The 25723-nt window shown below is 37.5% G+C and overlaps 1 protein-coding gene across 4 annotated transcripts; it reads left to right on the top strand.

The window, feature by feature from the left end:
- Positions 1-21: 21 nt before the first annotated feature.
- Positions 22-25723, top strand: LOC144976699 (TBC1 domain family member 20-like). Of its 4 annotated transcripts, none has more exons than XM_078921053.1 (10): positions 69-240; positions 7247-7537; positions 7694-7963; positions 8908-8991; positions 9527-9621; positions 10101-10192; positions 11088-11189; positions 12469-12610; positions 13174-13358; positions 20555-25723. In XM_078921053.1, exons 2-10 carry the CDS (start codon positions 7252-7254, stop codon positions 20754-20756), a joined length of 1458 nt encoding a protein of 485 aa, XP_078777179.1. In that variant the 5' UTR covers positions 69-240; positions 7247-7251; the 3' UTR covers positions 20757-25723. The 4 variants fall into 4 exon arrangements, with proteins under 4 accessions (XP_078777177.1, XP_078777178.1, XP_078777179.1 ...); XM_078921054.1 differs by having other exon boundaries at positions 90-226; XM_078921051.1 differs by having other exon boundaries at positions 22-240; positions 7247-7963.

The raw sequence follows: 25723 nt of genomic DNA, 5'->3' as shown, positions 1-25723 counted from the left end.
ATCAAGATGAATCGATCCTTCAATTTAAACTGAAACGGAAGTAAACATCAGATGATTGTACAATTGTTGTTTTCATCACTAAATGAGCACCGGTCACTAATGTGTTGACAAAAATAATGTTTGTTGTGATTAAAAATAGTTAAAATCAATCATTCTCATGACACGAAACTCCAGATTTAAATACTCATTTCATACCTACGACCTCTGGCTTTGCTAACATCAAAAGGTAGGAGCTATTCAGTGAGTATTGAAGTCAAGGAAAACGTTTTAAGTTGTTTCATTTCTGAGTTACATTTTCTATTGTCTCTTCTGTGCACTGGTGGGGTTAAGAAGAGTCTGAGTACTATTTAATACCTTGATACCTGATACCTCTTCTTCGGGTTGAAGGCTATGCCTGTAATACCCGTTCTGCACTATCTCTGATATATCTACGCGCACCTGCATGGTTGGGGCGGAGCTGGTAACGCTTGTAATGCCAGTGTTTGTCTAACTTGTCTGTGAACTCATTCACTGTCCTCGCTTTAATTACATCTTCTGGAAGGCTGTTCCAGTTATCTGTCACTCTGAGTCCAAAGGAGCATTTTCTTACATTTAATCTGGCCTGTCTTTTTTTTAATTTGTCGCTATGTCCTCTCGTTCTATTAAATGTGCTCTCTGGTAGTATTTGCTCTCTATCTACTCTATCTTTCTCGTTTATTATCTTATATACTTGTATCATGTCTCCTCTTTGTCTTCTGTGGTACAATGATGGTAGTTTGAGATGCCTCAGTCTATCTTCATATGGTAGATGCTTCAAATCTGAACAAAGCTTCGTTGCTCTCCTTTGTACCCTTTCAATTTTATCCATGTCACCGACATGCTGTGATATCCTCGGTGCATTACCATATATTCAAGTGATGGTCGTACCAGAGCAGTGTAGAGCCGCCTAATAATATCATTATTTCTGCTGGTGAATGTCCTTTTAATAATTCCTAGAGTTCTGTTTGCTCTATTTATTGCACAGTTGACATGATGGTGGAAGGATAGTCTGTTGTCTACATGCACTCCTAAATCCTTTTCTACTTCTGTTTCCCCTAGCTGCTGGTACACTCCGTTATCGTCTCTCATTCTGTATGTGTGCTTTGGATTTTTGTAACCAAGATGCATTACGCTGCATTTGCTTGCATTAAACTTTAACAGCCTTTAACAGTCTGACCAGTCTGATAATTTGTCGATATCATCTTGTGTAGTATGTCGGTCACTTTCTGTTCTTACAGGTCCAAACAACTTTGTATCGTCAGCAAATATTCTGATCACGTTTTTTACAACATCAGGTAGATCATTGATGAATACCACGAATAATACTGGACCCAGAACACTCCCCTGTGGAATGCCGCTGGTGACATCCGACCACTGTGATGTGTGCCCGTTCAGTGAGACTCTCTGTTTTCTGTCGTGCAGGAAGTTAGATATCCATTCGTTTATCTTTCCTCTTATCTTGCCATAGCTATGTAGTTTTTGAATGAGCCTTTCATGGGGTACAGTGTCAAATGCCTTTTTAAAGTCGAGGTATACCGCATCCATCGGTTCTCCCCTATCCAAGGCGTCTGTCCATTCATCAATGCAGGTAATAAGTTGTGTTATGCATGATCTCCGAGGCACGAAGCCATGTTGCTCATCACAGAACAGATTGTTTGTGACCATATGCTCCATCACATGTTCCTTAATTATTGCCTCCATCACTTTGCACGGAATTGCTGTCAGACTCACAGGTCGATAATTGCCAGGAGTGTTTCTATCGCCTTTTTTAAATATTGGAGTAACCTGTCCAAGTTTCCATTGTTGTGGCAAGTTCCCGTTGTGTAACGACGTTGTGAATATGATTTGAAGCGGTGTGGCAATTTCATTCGCAATTTCCCTTAGCACTCGAGGGTGATTTGCCTGGGTTAAGCTTCATAATATTTTTCAGTATGTCTTCTTTCTTTATAACTATACTGACAAGTGCCTCGCTGTAATGTCTTGTCTCCAATGCTGGCACATGGTTAGTGTCCTCATGTGTAAATACACCACAGAAGAATTTGTTCATTATTTCTGCTTTTATAATGTCCTCGTTTTGCAGGTCTCCATTACTGTCCCGCAGATCACCTACCCCGCTTCTTATTGTTGTTCTCGATTGGGTGTATTTCCAAAAGGCTTTTGGGTTTTCTTGGATCTCATTTGAAATACTCTCCTCAAAATCGCTCTTAAGCTTCCTTGTGTAACTTCTCAGTGTATTTCTGGCGTCACAATACAACCTGTAATCAAGGCTATTTCTGGTCTGAAGGTATCTTTGCCATGATCTGTCTAAATCCTTCTTTGTTCATATATAGATTTCTTTTTCTCTTTCTTTTAGTGTCGTTAGCCTTGTGCACAGGTATGAATTGCTTCATCGCGGATTCTAATATATTCTGGAAAGTGTCCCAATCCTCTTGCTCACTGCATTCATTAAGTGTATGGGCCCAGTCTATGCCACCAAGATATTGTCTCATTCCTCTGTAGTCCCCTTTGTCATATTTGTACTTCACGGTTTTACTTTCAATTGCCTGTGTTTGACATGTATAATCGAGTATGATGGTACAATGATCACTGGGGCCAGATACTGGGTGTTATTCACAACATTCTCCTCGGATGTTAACACTAAATCTAGTACTGATGGTTGTTGGTCCCCCCTATATCGTGTTGGTCTTTCGATATGTTGTGTTAAGAAAGTCCATGAGGCATTCTGTAAATAAATCACTGTCTGAACCTTCAACTGTAGCTGCACATTCCTCCCAGTTTATATGGGGATAATTAAAGTCCCCAACAATTACTAGGCGCTCTGGGATCATATCTACTATGGCACGTAACATATTTTCCAGGTTTCTATTATTTTCATAGGTGCTTGACGGACTACGATATATGCATCCAAACAGAAGTTTATGATTGTTTCCAAGAGAAACGTTAGCCCAAACACATTCAGAAAAGTATTGTGTACTTGTACATTTGAATTCCGCCACGCTAAGTTTAGTGGAAAAATATATACAGATTCCTCTCCCATCCATTTCTAAATTATGAATTGGGGTGTGATAACCCTCAATACATATCTCTGCCTCTGTGAGGGTGGTTTTACTGTACTTCGGTTTTACTTCTGTCAAGGCAACAATGTCAGGTTCATGATCTTCAATAAGCTGCAGCAAATCGGGCATCTTTGTGGTTATTACACCTACATTAGTTAATAAAATCCTTAACCCACCTCGAACAAAACTTTGGTTAATTCTAACAATATTTACAGGTGAATAACAATTTAAATTAGGTTTATGTACAATTTGTCTGTTCTCCAGTGGTTTCTGAGCTAGAGATGATCCTGAGGCTTCCCTTGGACAACTCTGTTGTTGCGGATGACCCAGTTTTCCTCTTTGCCTTCTGCTCTTGATTCTTGGTTTTTCTCTTTCCGCTCTACTAGTAGTTTCTTCCATTCCTCTCGTTCTAAAGGGGTCCTGTCCTTTTTTACATAGATTGTATTGAGAGTTTCAATCTCCCTGAGTTTCCTCCCGATCCTTAAGATTCTAGTGGCATCTTCTTCACTTGTTGTTTGTATCCTGAGGGGTCTTGCCGATGTCGATTCCTTCTTTCCTAGGCGAGTGGGATTGGTAAAGGGAACTTTAATGCCCACTTGGTCCAGTATATCACTCTGTCCTGAGGTCATCGCTTTTCACCTGCTTTGGGTCCTCGGCAGAGCTTTCGGCCAAATTGTTTAGCCTTCTTTCTTGCCTATCCTGCACCTCTTTGACTGTTAGCTCTACATATTCAGAAGGATGTTTGACTACTCTCTCCTCCAAGGATTGCACCTTCTTACCTAGGTCTTCGTTTGATTCATCCACCTCCTTAAGTTTCTCTGAAACTCGTGCTTCGAGTGCGCCAAAATTTTCTTCTAGGGCGTCTTGTCTGGCCGATAGGCGCTGTAGCCCTGACATAAATCCACTGGCAAACCTATTACATTTCTTGCAGTACCAGTGTAGGCCCTGTGTTTTGTCGGCTTCTGCATCCTGTATTGCTTTGTATAGTGAGTCACTAACTCCTTCACAAGAAGTGTGGTGCCACAGCTCACACATGTCACATTTAGCATGCCTAAAGAGGGTATTTTATAATTAATATCGGAGGGAAGACCCCCTCCCCCCGAACCCCCTTGATCTAACTAAAGATACTATATAACCCAATGAAACTGAAACATAATGATCTGATAAGGTTTGTCATCACTTGCAATATCAAAACGAAGTGGTTATTCAGAGTCGACTCTGGATAACTGTAGGCAGTTATTCAGAGTCGACTCTGGATAACTGTAGATGGTTATTCAGAGTCGACCCTGGATAACCATGTGTACAGATATTTAGAGCCGAGAAGCCTATCGAATTATATCGAGTTGAGTTCTTGCGAGATGAGTTTCTTTCAATTTGATACCAGTTTACTACGGTTATTTTGTGACTTTGGCAATTTTAGTGCCAAATTCTTAAAACTTGGCGATTTTTCAACTTCAGTCGCTAAAAATAAGAATCTTTAATCAATTGCAAAACATATTCCATCAACAAAGCAAATTTAAATTAGCTTATAAACAACCATTTCTTAAATCGATCAGCCTAACTTATTATCTCTCTATTACCAAATGATATCTATAAACATAATATGTAGATAGAAGGGTGGCTGAGAGAGAGAGAGAGAGAGAGAGAGAGAGAGAGAGAGAGAGAGAGAGAGAGAGAGAGAGAGAGAGAGAATTAATGAATTGATTTTTATTTTTTTTAAATTATTTTTAATTAGACACAAGTTGTAATGAATTCCATTAACAAATTCAGAACAATCAAACAAAAACAAAACAGAACTTTAAAAGGAAGAAAAAAAAAAAGACACGCTTATAAACCTTATAAAATCTTCAAATGAATGTATTATCTGTTACAGCTAAAAAGTACACAAATATTTACACCCATTTGCTCCATCCCCTTCCCTTTCGATCATCTTCTCATTCATGGCCACCATGTGTCTTGTGCTGCCTTTGACATTTGGCGCCAGCGTGTCTAGACTAACGTCATAAATAAAGGAGTGTCACCAAAATTCATGCAACTGAGCAGAGGTGTCAAAAAATGATAAAAGGCATATTATTGTTCCCCCCCCCCCCCCCCCCCCCCCCTGAACTACCACTGAGCAGAAAATGTTTGACATGACAAAAAACAACGGAACATTTATGAACAAATCCTAAAATCCCAGAAATCCGCGGAAGATTATCATCACTGGTCCCCACTATATTTTTTAAAATATTTCTTTTTTTTTTTTTTGTTTGTTTTTTTTTTTTTTTGTTTTTTTTTTTTTTTGTTGCAAAATCTCGACAATTTGCAAAAAAATTGCAAATTTTGCGGCCGCAATGCAAATCACCGATGCAAAAAACTGCCATGACAGAAGAGACAAGAAAATACGAAAAAATAAAGCGATTTTTTCCCGTAGGGTTAAACAGAGGTGGGAGAGAAGAAAAAAAACAAACAGAAAAACCGTGTGGTTGGTAACTGGAAGTTCATCACTCATCTGTCTACAGTTATTCAGAGTGGACTCCCCGACTCTGAATAACTGTAGACAGTTATTCAGAGTCAACTGTCTACAGTTATTCAGAGTGGACTCCCCGACTCTGAATAACTGTAGACAGTTATTCAGAGTCAACTGTCTACAGTTATTCAGAGTGGACTCCCCGACTCTGAATAACCGTAGACAGTTATTCAGAGTCGACTCTGAATAACCGGAGAAAGTTATTCAGAGTCGACTCTGAATAACCGCAGCCTATCAAAACCGATGACACTGACACGGTCACGAAAGTAATAATGGCATCGACCGGAGTCATAAACGACAACAGGCTCAGCCAATTGTTTATGAAATTAGAAAAATCACACCACTTATAAGAATGAAATTTATCTTAAATAGTATGATTGGACTTTAAGTTTAAGTCCATTAATACAATAATAAAAAAGTGCGAATCTGCTAAAGTCCTCCCTCTTTCAACTCCTAATTGATTCTATGCTTAATCACAACCTATATTAAGCCATTTCTGTGATGAAATATTTGATTGGATTAGCAATATGCTAATGAATTCAACCCAATTCTAATAATAAATGTTTATACTTCACTAATTAGGCAGTTTAGTGAGCAGCAGCAGTGGCAGTCAAATTGTGACCCAACTCGCCCAAAGGGAGGTTGTGACTGGAAATTGCCGTTCGCGTTTTGGGGGGTTCAATTAAAGATGCATAACATAAAGAGGAATATCGCAGATATTTTGGTATCATTATTTTCGTCTTTCAATTTCCTTTTAAATGGTGCCAATTAAGGAAAAATCCATTAATAATTCCAGAAGTTATTCACAAATGATATTCCATACTCCTAGATAAAATTTTGAATCTGATTTTTAATGTTTGGTCATGCAGGTTGTTATATGACACAAGCTTAACTGAACTGTCCATTCAATTATCGCCGGCAGTTCAATGAATTTGATGAGCCGATCACCTCAAAATGTATCATTCAAGTTGCGTTATAATTTGAACTCGATTTCTATTTCTTCTATAGTCTATACTATAGCATTCAAATACATCTTGAAATGTAAAACATCAAGATGCCTCGTCTACATTTGCGACAATACACCAGAGGTGGTTTGCAAATTAAGAGAAGAAAGAAAGACTTTTTCGACTTTGTAAGAGAATTCCATGGAGCTTGTTATTTGGGCCGAGATATTTTCTGCATTTAATTGTATTTTTAATTCAATTTATTGTAGAATTCCTTCCCAATGTTAAGAACTGATAACAGTTCAAATAAATTTTAAGAAATTGATTGTAATCAAAATAATGAGAGGAACCACTAAATGGTATCAACTCACCTCATTCATATTCACTAAATGGGAGGTTGAAACACAACCTGCATACTAAAAACGATGGCGTCTCTTTTTGATAGGATTTTGATTTTTAGATAAAATCATCACGATGTCTAATCAATCTCGTAATCCACGCAAAACATCTTCATGTTACTTGTAAACACCATGCAAAATTTGCTGACGATTGGTCCAGTGGTTACGGAGCCTTAGTATTGCAAAAAAAAAATACCATTTCCAATGACCGTTCAAAATCAGCTGTCAAATGGTTGTCATCAAATAAAACATCTACATCTATCTCTCCATTTTATTTGCTAATTTCTCAATACGAAATAAGTTACATTTTTTTCTTGTTAGGTACCATGGCAGAAAATATTGGTGTGGCAGCAACAGATGACATCAATGGTCACTGTGGAGACAAAGAAGAAGAAAGTATGGATACATCATCTAAGGAAAATCAGCAGGTGGTTGCTGAATCATCCGAAGGTTGCATGTTACAGTATAGAATTGACCCGGAGCCCAAAACAGACAGTGACGAAAATGGCTTTGTGAATGTTCATCATAGAGACAAAGAAGAAGAAGGAAGTATGGATACAACATCTAAGGATGAACCAGAAAGTCGGGAAGTGGCTGCTGAATCATCTGAAGGTTGCATGTTACGGCATAGAATTGACCCGGAGCAAAAATCAGACAGTGACAAAAATGGCTTTGTGAATGTTCATCATGGAGACAAAGAAGGAAGTATGGATACATCATCTAAGGCTGAACCAGAAAGTCAAGGAGTAGTTGCTGAATCATCTGAAGGTTGCATGTTACGGCATAGAATTGACCCGGAGCCTAAAAAAGCCAGTGACGAAAATGGCTTTTTGACGTATGAAGAAAGCAGTCCAAGAACTACCAAAGATAGAAGGAAAATTTCAGAAATCCGCAAAGCACTCCAAGCAGATCCAGTCGACATTACAGAATTGAGAAGACTCGCCATTAGTCCAGGGGGTTTATTGAATAAATCATTGAGACAGAAGGTGTGGCCTCTTCTGATTGGTGCTCACACCAATAATATGACTCCAAAACCTTGTAAGTTGATCTCGGGAGATGCTTCTTTTAAAAATAATTTGAAAAATTCCCTTTATTCATTCCATAGGGGAAATTTGTCTTTAGAGTCGATTCCAAGGGAAGACTGGAATCACCCAGGCGTCAGCCGCAATGCAGCGCCTCAAACTGAGTTGGGTCGAGGTGACTTGCTCAAGGACATACAAGGCAGCAGGTATTTGAACTCGGTACCTTTCGGGTAAAAAGCAAAGGCCGTACCACTGAGCCACACTGCCTTTTTTTTTTGTTTGTTTAAATACTCGATTTAAGATATTCCCATATTTGGTTTTAGGCAGTTTTTGAACTGTACATTAATGAGAAGAGTGATTTTATGTCATGGGTACGAAATTATGATAGTACGAGAAAAGAACATTTGTTTATGCGTGTGTGTGAAGGAGGGGGAGAGAGAGAGAATTCTGGAGGTATGAGATTTTTTTTTTTAATGCGTTTAGTTTTGTTAAGCTTTTTATTGGTTTACTGCTATGTCATTGTATTTCCTTTTTTATTTGCTAAGTTATTTTTAGAAATTCATTTGTCATGGCATGGCAATACACATTGTATATTTCCAGAAGTGGATAAATAAAGTTCATCTTATCTTATCTTACGTGTTGATGGACCCCTAAAGTAAAGCACTTTGAGCATGTTTGGCGGGTATTGCTCTACATAAAAGCTCCAGTATTTTGGGGGGGTTTTTTGCGGGGGGGGGGGGGGGGGGGGGTTGTTTTTTGTTTTGTCTTTTTTTTAATGTTGGTGCTTTTTCCTAGTTTGATCAGTTGTAATGAATGAAGATTAAACTTAAAATGTTACTTTGTAAAGCATTTGTGAAAGTTATCTATAATTTATCTCCTTAGATCTGTTAGAATGTTGAAAAGTTATCAAACCTCTTAGATATTTTTTGTAACTGACCGATATCCTCTTTGTCCTTAAAGCCCAAGAAGAAATGGAAGAGTACACCAAGACCTATAGCCAAGTGGTGATGGATGTCAACAGGTCAAGCAGTCGATTCCCCCCTGGTAAGCCTCAGAACTCATTTTGTCAATATTTTTTAGTGCACGAATTGAACAAATGGTTCTAATAATTACCACCCTGTTTTAGGTCAAGATTCAAGTGGATATACAACAAAACAAAAGTTAAAAATCAAGTGAGTGGTTGTTGAATCATCTGAAGGTTGTATGTTACAGTATTGATTCGACCCAGAACCCAAAAAAAGCCACTGACGCAAATGGCTTTGTGAAGGTTTTAATTACTTCCATAATGTTCCAGTTTGAGAGTTTTTGACAAGATCCGTCATTTTGATTGATCGATATTTCAAGGAAGTTTTCTGGCAATAATTTTAAATATGTGGGTTGTTTTTTTTTAAAGTTTAGCAGATTTGTGTAAAGCTTATATTTTTCATTTATGGATAAGCTTCCTAAAGCACAAATTTCAATTTCCTATTCAAAAATAAATATAAAGGTGGGGGGGGGGGGGGGGTTGATCTATTGCCCCCAAAACATTATTTTTAAAATGTTCTCATTTACTTTTTACTGTATTTTCTCTTTTCCTCAGGCATTGATGATCACGTGAGGATGTCCATGAAGGATAAATTAGTAGACCTGGTTATGCGAGTACTTCTCAAACACAAACAGCTTTGTTATTACCAGGCAAGTCTTTTTATCAAATCTGGTTACAGATATATATAAATAACAAATGGGAATCATTTTTGTCATCATTTCCAATTTAACTTTCCATTTAATGTTGATCTTTTATGCATCTCCTTTGAGTGGGGCTTTCAGGGGAACTCTTGTGTCTGAATTTGATTATCAGTCAACATTTATTTTTAAAGAATTAAAGTTTATTTTGCAAGTTTTTGAGTTCCTATTTCATCTGGTTCAACTTTTAATAAGTGGGATGGGATGGACAGGGGGTGAAAAGCTGTTTTAGAGGCAAAATTTATTTGTTTTAATGTTTGGATTATATAACTAATACTTGAGAATTTACTGATGTTTTTGTCATCATTTCCAATTTAACTTTCCATTTAATGTTGATCTTTTATGCATCTCCTTTGAGTGGGGCTTTCAGGGGAACTCTTTTAACTACCAAGCCCGTCTAAATAAACAAAATGTACCCTTTTTTCCCCCAGGGCTTTCACGATGTTTGCATCACTTTCTTGTTGTGTATGGATGAGGAACTGGCTTTTGCCATGGTGGAGAAATTAGCCCTTGGACACATGAGGTAATTGAAAGAGTTGAAATCTTAACACTGTCAATGAAAGCGCAAACGTAACCTTAAAGAGCCACAATGTCTATGGCAATGATGATTATTATTTCAGTTCGTGTCATCCAACAATGAAATTGTCACAAATTATGGAGCAGGCACTGGTGTGAGATAAAGATCTGAAAAAGTGCGTGAAACAGTGCCAGACAAAGCAGAAAGAAAAATACAAGAAAAAACTTCCCCGAACATCAGCCTGCATAGATTCTAAGTCAAGGCAGATGTATTTTTTTTTCTTTCTTCTATTTTTCTTTCTACGTTGTCTGACACGGTTTATATACACGCTTTTTCAAATCTTCAAAGAAGCTATTGTTTGCTGCCATTTGAGCAAGGCACTTATGCCTTATCACATAAAAATTACTAATACTACTACAAAACCCAACAGTCGGTTGGCAGGGAGGCTAACAAGTGACACAAGTCTTCGATAAAGCAATTTGATACAATGCATTAGGCACTCTTCAGATTGAGCTAAGCTATAACTAAAAGACTCCCTTTTTAAGAGTCAGCACTTAGCTTTATCGCTTTTCTTGTTAATGATAAAGATTTATCTTAATTTGTTTTGTTTTTTAATTTTTAACGAATCTGTTGGTTTTATATGTTTTAAAAAATGTTTTAGTTTTGTTTTTTTGTTTGTTTTGTTTTTGTTTTTTTTTGTTTTTTTTTTTTTTTTTTTTTTTTTTTTGGGGGGGGGGGGGGGGGGGGGGGGTTGATGACACTTGTTTTAGAGAATTTCTAAATCCTATGTAAACAAATTGTGGATTTTGTCACTGAGGGTATAACCCTGATAATTAAGAATTTTATTCTAGTAAAATCCATCAGCAAATCTGACATATTTACATAAACTTTATCATTTCAGGGAATATCTAGACGATTCTATGGAGAGGACATCCCTTTTGCTGAACTATGTGTATCCTCTTATCAATCGCTGTAACCCCGAGTTGTGTCAGCACATGCAGAAGTAAGACTGATACCGATAAATAAATATCTAACCATTCATGGAAAATAACATTGTGATACTGTTATCTTTCAGTGAAACTTACATAAGGCGGGATATGCATTTTAACACATACTTACAATTATTTCAGTGTGTCTGAGTTACCATTTCTATCTATGTCACGTTATTTTATGTTGTTGATACCTTATCCTTTATTATAAATGTTGCTGCTCGAAGGTCGAAGAAATAAATAATGATATGAAATTGAATGTAAGCTTCAATTTAATTACAATAAGAGGTCAAATGAACATTTCGGGTTTCCCCTTTATCAACAAAACAGGATGAATTAAACACTACGGACGAATGTGGTAGTGGCGTTGTTAACAATGCCACTACCACAATACCTCATTCATCTGTTGTTTCATTCATCTGTTGTTTCATTCATCCTGTTTTGTTGATAAAGGAGAAACCCAAAACGTTCATTTGATCTGTTATTGTAATTAAATTGAAGCTTCCATTCGATTTCACATTATTTATTTATTTCTTATCCTATAATGATGCCAACTTCTCTAAATATTGGAAGTGTAAGTGTAGACAGGCATAAAGGATTTTCAAAGAGTATTTAAAAGAATGCGCCAATAATCAAGGAATGAATGTTTATATGGTAAGACTGAATAATTATTTCATCAAAATTGTCACGAAAAGATTGACAAACTTATATATAAGATAATGAAGTTGCGATTAAAAATAAAATTGTTTTAATTTGTGACAAGATGCAAATAAGAAATGTGCCTTACAAATTTTCATGTTTTTTTAAAAAACTTTTTTTTGTTTTTATTTTTGAAAATAACCCTGGACACCCAACTGTTTTGTGGTAACGCAACACATTTAAAAAATGGAAGGTTGGGGGGGGGACTTTCTCACTGCAAACATTTATTTGACACCGTTCTTGTTCTATTCGGTAAGGTGACTGGATTATTACTCATAATAATAATGACAGCAATGAAGTTGCATAATTAATTGGCCAAGACAAATGGGACATTTCTTATTTCCCCTTTAGTAATAAAGTGAATGATAATTTTAGACTTTTAATAAAGAATTAATGCCATTTGCCTTTAACTATTTAAGTGGAACTTACATTTAACTTTTTCTCTGTTTTCTTTTAGTATGTTATTTTTTTCTTCCTTTTTTTTTTTAAAATTTTGTTTTAGGTATTTTTCCTCTTTTTTTTTTTGTTTTCTTTGCCTTTTAATTCCTATGGCAGCAAGATTTACACCGCAATGTATCTTTTTTTGTCTTCCAGCCAAGAATTGGGTACTATCTTTGCTTTATCCTGGGTGATTACCTGGTTCAGTCATGTCTTGGGAGATATACGGAGAATCCTTCGGGTTTTCGACTTCTTCCTAGCATCTCACAGGCTTATGCCTGTCTACCTATCAGCTGCTGTGAGTTATTTTCTTCTATCTTTTTGTTTAACGTTAAATATGTGGAAAAAACAAGTAAGCCATATTACAAATCTTACAGTGAAAATATATTTTGTCTTGTAAATTATCTCTATGTTATGCATTGTATTATTTTTGTTTGTTTTACATTCACAATATATGATTTGTTAACATTTGAGTGTAGTAGAGACCTGTGCTTGTATCAGGATGAGACATTTAGGTGATCTCAAACTTAGTACACCGGTGGTGTTCTCTTGGAATTAACATCTGTTTCCTATTTGAACCAATTCCCCTTTGTCTCACTTGTTCTTTGGTGCTTTAATTGTAATTCTAGAACTTTTTACTATCCCATTTTCTTCCTTTTTATTGATACTGATATGACCTTAATGTGTTTCAAGCGTCGTATAACCCTTAAAAACATACTTTTTTTTTCTAATCAAATATACTAATTTCCTTTTTTTTAAATTTATTACGTTAAAATAAAATTATTGATTGGAAGTCTGGTATTCAATGTAGAGCAATTATGTTTTGATTTATGTTTTATTTAAAAATGCATTGCATTCCAGTTTGTGTTACATCGTGAGCAAGACATTTATGATGTGGGTGAGGAAATGGGCTACATCCACAAATGTCTTTCCACCATACCCAGTGACATCCCCTTGGAATCGTTGCTGGAACGGGCTGGAGACCTCTACCTGCAGTACCCTCCCCTGGAAATGTCCGACGATTCCATGCTGAAGAAGATGAATCAGTAAGACAATTTATCGCACTTTCTGTTATTTATATTGTATTAAATCACTCAGCCCTAACACTGACTATATCCGTAGTTTGCCCGGGTTACTTTTACCCCATGCCTATTTGTTACATTTTTCTGAGACAAATTATAAGCGTAGTATCAAAGCTAATGTTTTTGCATGTTAATGATAGTTGAATAAAACTATCTATGCTCATTTTCAACCATTTTTTTTTTCCAATTTTGAAAAGTAGCAAAAATCTCTAGGATTGAGTGAGTTAATATGAAGTTGTCTGATTTTGATTACTGCTCTGACTCTTTCATTCCTTATTTACTTATTTATTTCCACTCAAGGTTGACAATTTTCCGTATATTTACGGAATTCTGTCCCTATTTGAACCAATTCCCCTTTGTCTCACCTTTTCTTTTGTGCTTTAATTGTAATTCTAGAACTTTATAATTTACCCATTTTCTTCCTTTTTTACTGGCGCTTATATGACCTTAATGTGTTGCAAGCACCGTAAAACCCTTAAAAACGACAAACAACGGATTTCAGTATATTATAAACCCTCAGCATATTTTCCAATCACCTGCTAAACTGAAAAAAAAGTATGTACTTAATGTCTTTTTACTGGAGTTCAGGACTCAGAAAGGGTTCTGTTTATTTGATAACGTAAAAGTTCAGTAAATTTTTGCCCCTTGAATTGGCAACCCTGTACCTTTCTTACATTTGATTTTCTTTTTTCTTTTTTTCTTTAAAAAATTAATCTTCTTTCTTTGTCTTTTTTTTTTAAGTAGCTAAGGAAGGTTGCTTTTTATCTTTGTGAAAACCTAAAAGAAAATGTTCATTTAATAGTTTTGATTAATTCAGAGACACTATTCCCTCTGCAATGCTCTAACTAAATTCCATATTTTACTCTCTGTGACTGGTGGGCGTAGATGCTTAAGTAGCCAAAGAGAATGGCAAAGACTGATAAGATCTGTAAATGCATTTTTAATAACAATTTCATGATATTTTTTTTTCAGTCTTGCATGATTAGAAACCCTGCATTTTATAGTTTGTTATTCTTTTTTTTTTTTTTTTTTAAATGAAAGCTACGTCTATAGAATCTTTAAAATCTGTTTATTATTGTAATTTATTGGAGTTGATAATTACATATCAGTAATATTAAACACTTAATCTGAAGTTTATACTTTTTCTTCTCATGAACTTTCAAAAAGATTAACTTGGATTCGATATAAATTAGCACAAATGAGAAAACGTGAGTGTCCGTTGCACATTTGATATATGTCTTAACTTTCATGTTTCATGCCTTAACCAGAGGTGGATTTTGTGTTCAATGTCGTTTCTAACCCAAGGCGGTGGTGGTTAGGGTGGTTTGCACACATTTTGTTTCTTAATGAATTAGACAGATACTCGAGAATATCTAGATTTATGTGATAATCAGATGGAATATGGCAGCGTGGCTCAGTGATAGTCTTTGCTTCATACCCGAAAGGTAATGAGTTCGATCACCAGCCACTGTGCTGTGTAGCCTTGAGCAAGTCACCTCGCCCTAGCTCACTTTGCGGCGCTGCACTGCAGCTGCCTGGGTTATTCCAGTCTTCTCTTGGAATAGACCATTAAGACAAATTTCCCCATGGGGATGAATGAAGGGAATTTTTTTTTTTTACATTTTATTTTATAAGCCGAGCTTTTCACTCGTCACATGTGGTGTATGTAAAGAATCTTTATTCCATGGTTTCATTATTGGGGTTGTTTGAACATGCTGAAAAGGTGGAGACTGGTGACTTGGATTCCAGAATCAACGAGAGAGAATTTGTGAATTAATTAGTATGGGAATCCATAAGAATAATCGAAGTTTCAATAATTTGAATTTAAGGATCCTTTGTCTTCCTCTTCACAGTTGACATTGTTAAATTATTTTTTTAATTTACCAAATTTTATGCTTTAATTAAAAAATTTCTCCATGTCTTGTCCATTGAAAAACAAACAAAAAAGCACTAGGTGATCATAATATATGAACAAGTTTCTTTTTAATCAATAATCATGCAATCAAAATCTCATTTTGTTACGCTCTATCACATTGGAAGGCTGGGACATATTTTAGTAATGGCAAGTAAAACTTCAAAAACATTCCTATCAATGCCCTAAAGAAACAATTTAGTAGCGAAATTAGATCAAAAGACTGACACTGACAGTGACAAATTTGGTAGAGAAATTTCTATCATGAGAAAAACGAACTTGCAAATGGCGTGTACTCTAATTTAAGGAATTTGGGGATTCCAATAACATTTTTTATAATTCGGAAATAATTTTATAATCTATATTGATATACTATAGGATCTCGAAATAACTTAATAACAAAATGATTAAATACAAACGATAGTAATTTAATGAAACTTGAATGATAATAAAAGGGAAAAGTTTGATCAGAAGTCTTAGCTTGTTGTTGTTATCAGTTCATGATTCGTGAGAGAGCGGAAGACTTCGCTCGCTTCGTCCAAAGCTCCATTCGTCTTTTTCGCTCCCTACATTACCCCCCTCCCAGCTGTATACCACATAGTTTACAGCACTAGTCTTGATATCGAGGAGGGAGCCTTGACTGTCTACCGGACCTGGTGGTAATTGTAACGTCTCTATTTGGGCGTGTTTTGTCCGATACCGCCTCTTCCAATGTAGCAGGTTTTGTATCTGAACCTGGTCCTAATTGGGGCTTCCTTGTTTGCTGTATTGTTGTTGGAGCGATGTGTGCTGCTTTCAGGCGATCTACAGTTACCTTCTCTTTTTTTCCTTTAATGTCTAATACAAAATATTTGTCATTTGTCTCTAAAATTCGATAAGGGCCGTCATAGTGCCGTTGTAAAGGGGAACGGTGAGAGTCAATGCGAACGTAAACGTAACCGGTAGAAGTTAGATTGGTAGGCATGTAAACAGGCTGATTCCCATGAAAGTTGGGTGGAGTTGAAGCCAGTGATTGCATGGTTAATTTGAGTTGCTTCACGAAATCTGAACTAGGCTCTATGTGCGGAGTGTTTTTGAGTTGCAGTATTTCTCCTGGAAGACATAGTGTTGAACCGTAAACCATTTCGGCAGGTGAGCAATCGGCCTCAAGTCTCCAAGAAGAACGAATTCCAAGAAGAACCAATGGGAGTTCTGAGTACCAATTTGGAGAAGTTGTTCTCGCCTTCAATGCACTTTTGAGTTGTCTGTGAAAGCGCTCGACCATCCCGTTTGCTTGTGGGTGGTATGCCGTCGTGTTGTTGGTCTTGATGCCAAGCAACTTCCCAAATTCTGACCAAAGCGTCGAGGTGAATTGTCTACCTCGGTCAGAGGTAATGTCTGTTGGCACACCAAACCGCGATATCCAATGTTGTAGAACAGCTTGTGCGCATGTTGTAGCATGTGCATCTGGTAGTGGAATTGCTTCGGGCCAACGAGTAAAACGGTCTATTATGGTGAAAATGTATGACATGCCTTGACTTGTTGGTAAAGGGCCAACAAGATCAACGTGTAGGCTAGAAAATCGTGTGTCTGGTTGTGGTAAGCGAATTGATAACGGTGATTTGGTATGTCGACTGATCTTTGATGCTTGGCAGGCATGGCACTCTTTACACCAGCGACGAATATCTCGTTTCATACTCTCCCAAACAAAACGCTGACAAATGAGTTTTTGTGTGGGTCTTGGGCCAGAGTGTGATAGGCCGTGCAATTGGTCGAAAATCAGATGTGTCCACGATTTGGGTAGAATGGGCCTTAGTCTTCCAGTTGACGTGTCACAGAGGATGACATGGGTGTCGAAGTCGACATATTGGAGATTTAAACCTGTTGTTTTCGACATGTAGCTCTCCATCTCTCCTGAATCACGTTGGTCTTTTGATAAACGTGCAAAATCTCCCGGGGATAGGTTGTGATCTCCCTTGGACGATGCATTGATTGTTAAACGGGAGAGGGCATCAGCGACGACGTTGAACTTTCCTCGGAGATGTTGTATATCTGTAGTAAATTCGGCTATGTAGGAGAGGTGTCTCGTCTGCCGCGGCGATCTATCCGTTTGACTTCTGATCGCTGTAACTAATGGTTGGTGGTCAGTGTAAATTGTAAACGACTGGCCTTCCAGATAATGTCTGAAGTGTTTGATTGCGGAATAGGCGGCGAGGAGTTCTCGATCAAATGCACTGTATTTCTTCTCTGTTTCAGACAATTTCCGTGAGTAGAAAGCAAGGGGAATCCACGATTTACCATCCTGTAGTTGCTCTATTTGCGCACCAACAGCTACGTTTGAAGCATCGACAGTGAGGCTCGTTGGCACATTTTGACGAGGATGATGGAGGAGGACGATGTTTTTGAGAGAGTTTTTGGCTTGTTCAAAAGCCTTTTGACAGTCTGTGGACCATTCGATGCGTTGGCCTTTGCCGCTTGCCTGAGCATGCAGTGGAGCAAGTGTGTCAGCGATGTGTGGCATGAACCGATGATAGTAATTGATCATGCCGAGAAATCGTTGGAGCCCGGTGCGGTCAGTTGGTGGTTCACTGTTGACTAATGCGGAAACTCGGTCAGGATGTGGAAGAATACCTTGCGATGTGATACGGTGGCCAAGAAAGTCAAGTTCGCTAGCCCCAAATACACACTTGCCTTTGTTGATAACCAACCCGTTGTCAGAAAGAAGCTGAAACAGCTGGTGAAGGTGTTCACGGTGTTCTTCATGGGAGTGGCTGGCTATTAGAATATCATCGATGTAGCCGAATGCAAAAGGAGCGTTTCTCAGGATTCCATCCATAAGCCTCTGGAATGTCTGGGCCGCATTCTTAAGGCCGAATGGCATACGTACAAACTCCCAGAGGCCAAATGGAGTAGTTATTGCGGTTTTTGGAATGGATGTAGTTGCGACGGGTATTTGGTGATAACTCCTAACAAGATCGACTTTAGAGAAAACTTTGCACCCTGCAAGTCGTCTATTGAAGTCCTGAATGTGCGGTAAAGGATATCTGTCATCTTTTGTTTGTGTGTTGAGGTGGCGATAGTCACCGCAAGGTCGGAGTTGCCCGTCAGCTTTCGGAACAACATGAAGAGGTGAAGACCATGGAGAGTTAGAGCGTCGAATGATCCCCATTTCTTCCATAGCCAGAAATTCTTGTCGAGCTGCTGTCAGTTTATCCTCGGTAAGACGACGAACTCTGGCGTGAACTGGCGGTCCGTCTGTAACTATATGCAGCTCCACACCATGCTTGTTGACAGGTGAACTGAATCTTGGAGTAAGCAATTGTGGAAATTCTGACAACATGCATGAGTATGAGGTTTTCTCTGCGAAGGAAAGTCCCGAAACCGAGTGGGAGGTTCTAGTTGGCTGAAGCGAGGCTAAAACACTGCCAAGTGACATAAGGCGTCTACCTTTTAAGTCAATGAGGAGTTCATGTTGAATAAAAAAATCTGCTCCGAGTATAGGTCTCGTGACGTCTGCCAGAACGAACTCATGTGTAAGAAGTTTTTTTTTGTCCAAAGTGGAGCGTGAACGTTCGTTTTCCCCATGAACGGATAGAGGTACCGTTAGCTGCTAATAAGGGTGAGGAGGGGGAGTTGCATTTTCTCTCGTGGACAGATGCTGGAAAAACTGAAACGTCCGCTCTGGTATCTATTAGGAAATGTATTCCTGATCGTCTGTCCGTGATTGAAAATGTGTTCGTGGCTGTGTCTGGTGTGCCAGCAGTCGCCACTTCTAACTGCTGGCCTTGTCGTTTCCCAAAGGAGTAAAACACACCCTGGCTGACACCGTTGAGCTTTGAATCCAAACTTAGTGTGGTAAAAACACACAAACCGTCTCTGTTGACCAAATGATCTGTTGCCACGTGACTGTTGTGCCCGATTGGGTTTGAAACTCGCGGCGTCGATGTGGGTTTGTCCATTGTTTTCAATAGGTGTGAAACCGCCACTGGATTCTTGTCTTGTCGACGAAGCTACGGCATTGTTTGTGTTTCGTAGATCCATAGTGCCATCAGCAAGTCTTGCGGTTGCTTTCGTCTCCCAAATCCTGTCAGCAGCCTCAGCTAGAAGTTCTACGTCAACGATATTCTGACTAGCTAAAATGCATTGGATGTCAGGAGGGAGGTTTGACAGGAAAAGTGCCCGTTTCAATGTTTGGGGGTAATCATTCAATGAGTTGATTTTCCTCAGCAGCGCTGTTGGTCGTTTGTCACCCATTCCGTTGAGATTAAGCAGTTCGAAATCCTTTTGGGCTTGAGACTTGCCGAATGTCTTGATAAGTGATTTTTTAAGCGTCTCATATTTATTTTCATGTGGAGGGTTTGTGAGTACTGCCTGCATTTCTTCTGCAGTGTTTACATCTAGAGTGCTAACAACATAGTCGTATTTTGTTTGGTCTTCTGTGATACCGCGAGTGTTAAATTGTGCTTCAATTCTTGCAAACCAAACGTCTGGTGACTTTGTCCAGAATTCTGGCAGTTTTAGTGAGACTGCCCCAACCGTGCTTTGACTTTGTTGGGAGGATTGGAGGACAAGGAGTTGTTGCAAAAGGTCAGAAAGTTCGTTTTTATGTTCTGCCATGTTCAGCGTCGGGGTCACCAGTATAGGATCTCGAAATAACTTAATAACAAAATGATTAAATACAAACGATAGTAATTTAATGAAACTTGAATGATAATAAAAGGGAAAAGTTTGATCAGAAGTCTTAGCTTGTTGTTGTTATCAGTTCATGATTCGTGAGAGAGCGGAAGACTTCGCTCGCTTCGTCCAAAGCTCCATTCGTCTTTTTCGCTCCCTACAATACAATTGTTCTGTCTTTTTTGAATATTGAATCATTTAGTAGAAATGTTTTTAACCCTGAAAATGCCATATTGCTGAGTAAGAGTAACATCATTTTTTTTTTACAAATCACTTAAATCTTTGTTTTTCAGATTTTTCACTACGATTTTGTGCTTGTTGAGAATCTGGACTAATAAACAATGTGTTTCACATTTTTTGTATAGATGTTCTTTTCATAAGCATTTAATATAATGTCTAATTTCACAAGTCAATTGCATATCAACTGTTCAAATCAATGTTTTGTAAGTAATTTTAATTATCGTGCATTTAATGTCGAACAGCATAATTCAACATTATTACAGCTTTTAAAATGGTTATCTCAGAATATTGTGTTCACACATTTATACGTCCACATTTCTCTGTAATGTCATCAATTCTTTTTGCTATCTTCCAGGCAAACGTATGCGCATTTTGACCTCATCAATAAGCGCAAGTCGGCAAGGATTAATCAGCAGCAGAGGGATCCGCGGGGTCGAATGTTCGTGAGAGCCACCATGTGGACCGTGACGGCTGTCATCGGCGTGGCTGCTTTTGTCGTGTACCACACCTACAGTAACGGAGGGGAGTGGGTGCTGGCAAATTGGAGCTTGTCATAGCATGTACTAAATACAAAGTGATATTGATATATATGATACAGTGTGTGGAATTTAATGATGAGACTTGAGAGTTTAAATGCAAACTGCCTTGGAGCAATGTTGTAAATGAAATTTTTATTTTGGTGATTGAATAATGTACTGTGATACTATGCTGCTGGAATCTGTGGACTGTAAAAAGTAATGAACAAAAATAAATACGACAGCTTCGAAAAAGAACAAAATATCAAACTTTAAACGTTTCAGGCTCAGAATCCTTCTTTTTTTTTTTTTTGGCCAATACCAAAAATCAGTAAATACTTTTAACACATCACTTGATTCTCTCGAGTTCACCCTCATGGAAAATCGAACACATTTGTTTGATTTCACATGAACTCGAGATTTAAAATCCAGACATACGGCAGGAAAGTATTGGACATGTCGTATGCGGCTATGTGGTATTGTGATAGGACACTTGCTTTCAGATTGGTTAAGTCTTTGGAAAAGGCTTTTTACTCATATTCTCTCACTGAACTCGGGTGTAAAATTAGTACCTGGCCGTTACCAGCGTTGTCTCTGTCGGGGGGGGGGGGAGGTAATATCGCCTAACAGACATGTCTCGTTCTACATGTTACATGTTGCTGTTGGTCAGGGTCCCTTTGTAAAGCACTTTGAGCACATTTAATGGATATTGCACTATATAAAAGCTCAATTATTATTTATATTGGCAAATTTGATCTTGAAATATTTTGAGACCGTACTTGCCGACAAGACTTTTGCCAAATACAGTTTTATGTCTGTCTGGATTTTAAGTGATGTGTTGATATTTTTACTGTTTTGTTTTTTTATTGGCTTAAAAGGGGTTTTGAGTCAGAAACGTTCCATGATTTGCTTATTTTGTTGTTTTTTGGGGGTTTTTTTCGAAGCTGTTATATTCATTTTTTGTTCGTTACTTTTTGAAGAATGTCCTGGTTAGTTTTATTGTTCTTTCTGTTCGGGGGTTTCTGAATTTGTTTACAGGATCATGGCAGCAGAAGCATTTCTTTTCTTTTTTAAATCTATAGAACCCAAGATTTTATTGTCTCCATGATAATCATAAAAAGTTTTATTAGGAAAGATAGCTCCAAAATATTCTTCAATTTTCATCTAAAAGAAATTGTCTGATGCTTTGGAGTCAAAAAGTATTGAACAGAAATGAATAAAACGACTTCAAAAAAGGAAAGAAGAGAAGAAAGAAATATATATATATATAACATAAAATTTGTAGGCTCAAAACCAATTATTATAATGGACAATACAGTTGATAAAATTTCTGAGAGACAAATAAGTATCTTGTAAAATGTAAAACTGCTTTTAGAATGTAATTACAGTTCACTCCGGATAATCGCAACTCGGTTAATCGCAACAATTCCCAAGAAACAGAATTAATTCTATATAAAAGTCACTGGTTAATTGCAACAAACTTTGGTTAATCGCAACAAATTTTCGTCCTCAATAAGTGGTAAATTCAAGAAATCAATCAAACAAAATATTATGATTAAATTTCATTGTGGAAGAAATCGGGACAGGTTGAAAAATCGAGAGTGAGCGGGATTTAATGCTATATTAGTTTGTCACAGAGAGGGTGGGGATTTTCAGTATGGATTCGTGATGTCATCTGTGGCCACTAAATAGGAGGCAAAGGGCCTGGGCGTAGTCTTGACAACAGGTAGACAATGACAGTTGTCAAAAGAGACTGAGCGATATCCTTTGTTTTGGGATTGACAATTGTGCATTGTGACCAATGAGTTTGGTGAGAGCTTATTGTCTCTCATCATGGCTCATCTTACTTACTTTTGAGAACAAAAGAGTGAAATTTAATAAAATCTGAATAAGATGTCGACTTGATCAAATATTCAGGGCTGCCATATGTTTTTATTTCAATCTTATTGCTCAGTTTGTGGTGGACTAAGAGCAATGTTTACAACTGGTTTGATTTTGAGTTTACCATATATGTGTAAAATTAAAATGTTGCGATAGTGGACTGGAAACTCAATTTCGGTTAATTGCAACTTCGGTTAATCACAACATTTTCGCTGATCCCAAGGTGTTGCGATTATCCGGAGTGGACTATACCATTCAACCATTTTAACTCTTTGACTGTGGGCTGAAGAAGGCTTTGAGCCGTGGGTGGGGTCTTTGACCTCCAGTGGTGGACAGGAGATCATGCTGTGTCTTCTATCCCCTTATATCTGTTTTCCGAGTTACTTTCTGTCTGTCTTGAAATGAGATTACTTAGTTTTGTCCTAGCTCTGGTCGGATTCCTTGGTTGGCAGGGAAACAGTCATATGTATAGTCATTTATAGTTTTGGGAGATATTTTTTCCCTTGTAAATCATCTCTCTGTTATCTACTGTTACATTCTTTTATTTTCCTATGAATATATGTTGGTTTGTAATCATTTGAGTGTATTCCTCTGACTGGAGACCTGGTATTTGTGTCTGGATGAGACTTTTAGGTGATCTCAAACGAAGTGCACTGAGACTGCGTTCTTGGAATCTTCATCTATTCTTTATTTGAACCAGTCCCCTTCATCTCACCAGATAAGATTACTGCCCACCGTTGGACACGAGCTGATGCATTTTCCTTCCACAAACAACCCAAGTAGTGGTTTGTGATCTGTGTAAATCTTAAATTTACGACCTGACAGAAACTTATACCATTTCCGGACAGCGAAAATTATTCCAAGTGCCTCTCTGTCTAACTGCAAATAATTGCATTCGGCCACTTGCAATGTTCGACTTGCAAACGCAACTGGGCGTTCCCCGTCCTCATGAATTTGGCTAAGTATTGCCCCAACACCCACATTATAATGTGCTTTCAAATTGTAAATCTAGAATTTTTGACTGTCCCATTTTATTCCTGTTAACTGGCGCTGAAATGACCTAAATATGTCGCAAGCATGGTAAAACCCTTAAAACAAAAACAATGCTTGTAGTTCGAGCCCTACACTTTCCTTGTTTTGTCCTTCATTTAAAAAAAAAAGATTTTGTGTTCAATCTTGTTCAATACTTTGTCAATTTTTATCTGAGCATGTACTCATAATGATTCATATTATTAATGTATATTTTTAGCCAGCCTTTTATCTGCAAGTTTCTGGGAATCAGGAAATGACTTGAATGAAATAGAATGTTATTTGATTTACTCATTTTATGATGAATTGTAAATAGATCTTAAAAAAGGATTTTAAATATTTGTGCGGTGGTCTGACGAATTGCCTTATGCTGAAAAATAAAAATGTAAATGTACAGAGCAATCCCATTTGAGTAAATTACAGAGCAATCCCATTTGAGTAGAGCAATCCCATTTGAGTAGAGCAATCCCATTTGAGTAAATTACAGAGCAATCCCATTTGAGTAGAGCAATCCCATTTGAGTAAATTACAGAGCAATCCCATTTGAGTAGAGCAATCCCATTTGAGTAGAGCAATCCCATTTGAGTAGAGCAATCCCATTTGAGTAAATTACAGAGCAATCCCATTTGAGTAGAGCAATCCCATTTGAGTAGAGCAATCCCATTTGAGTAAATTACAGAGCAATCCCATTTGAGTAAATTACAGAGCAATCCCATTTGAGTAAATTACAGAGCAATCCCATTTGAGTAGAGCAATCCCATTTGAGTAGAGCAATCCCATTTGAGTAAATTACAGAGCAATCCCATTTGAGTAGAGCAATCCCATTTGAGTAAATTACAGAGCAATCCCATTTGAGTAAATTACAGAGCAATCCCATTTGAGTAAATTACAGAGCAATCCCATTTGAGTAGAGCAATCCCATTTGAGTAGAGCAATCCCATTTGAGGAGAGCAATCCCATTTGAGTAGAGCAATCCCATTTGAGTAGAGCAATCCCATTTGAGTAGAGCAATCCCATTTGAGTAGAGCAATCCCATTTGAGTAAATTACAGAGCAATCCCATTTGAGTAGAGCAATCCCATTTGAGTAGAGCAATCCATTTGAGTAGAGCAATCCCATTTGAGTAAATTACAGAGCAATCCCATTTGAGTAGAGCAATCTCATTTGAGTAGAGCAATCCCATTTGAGTAAATTACAGAGCAATCCCATTTGAGTAGAGCAATCCCATTTGAGTAAATTACAGAGCAATCCCACTTGAGTAGAGCAATCCCATTTGAGTAAATTACAGTAAAATAATGTGTTTTTTTAATATATTAATTAGGGACAAAGTTATGTTGTGTTTTAGTACAGCACTCGCTGGATTCTAGCATCACTCGGGAGAATCCAAAAAGCATGCTAGAATCTGAACGAGCCGAAATCCACTGCTTATGGGAGGTAATGACTCATTATGATAGACAAAATTCAGTCACCCAGCTCTAGCGTGCTGTATTGCAGAGTATTCCGGAATTCGTCATTCTAATATGCAGTGAGAACTGTACATCAAATCCTTTTTTTTTTATCAGGTCCTATTTTTACATGTTTTGTTCATATCTAGAAGAGTCAGTGCAATGTCCGTCACCTTTTATCAGACCATTGCGCAATAAAGTTATTTAATTTGGTTTCAACTGCAATGATTTTGGGTTGTGGGTTTGAATTAGTTGCTGCATCATCACCTCATCATTCATTGTTATTTTATATTTTAATGCCTTCATTTTACTTAAAAGACTGATCGTATGTCATTTCTGTTGCAATTGATAGTGTGCCATAACAAATAGTTTGGAAGCTCATTTTAACTTATAATCTCTTATAATTATTTAGATATACCGTCGTTTTTAGTTGTTGAACAATCTGTCCTTGTTGATATTTATTTTGAGTCATTACTGTGTTACTGATTTGTGTGAATGAATATAAAAAATAAAATAAAATATGCTCACAAAATTTTTAAAATGTGATGAACCATGTTCCTGGCACTTAACTGACAGATGCATGTGTCAGATCTCAAATTACAAAAACAAAAGTAATACAAGTGCTCAATATAGTAAAATACAAATGAACATTTCA

Source organism: Berghia stephanieae, chromosome 7, assembly GCF_034508935.2.
Source record: "Berghia stephanieae isolate SIO BIC M18660-M18661 chromosome 7, UCSD_Bste_1.3, whole genome shotgun sequence".
Taxonomy (NCBI): Eukaryota; Metazoa; Mollusca; class Gastropoda; order Nudibranchia; family Aeolidiidae; genus Berghia; species Berghia stephanieae.
Note: the sequence above shows the minus strand (reverse complement) of the source record. Positions and strands in the feature narration are given on the sequence as shown.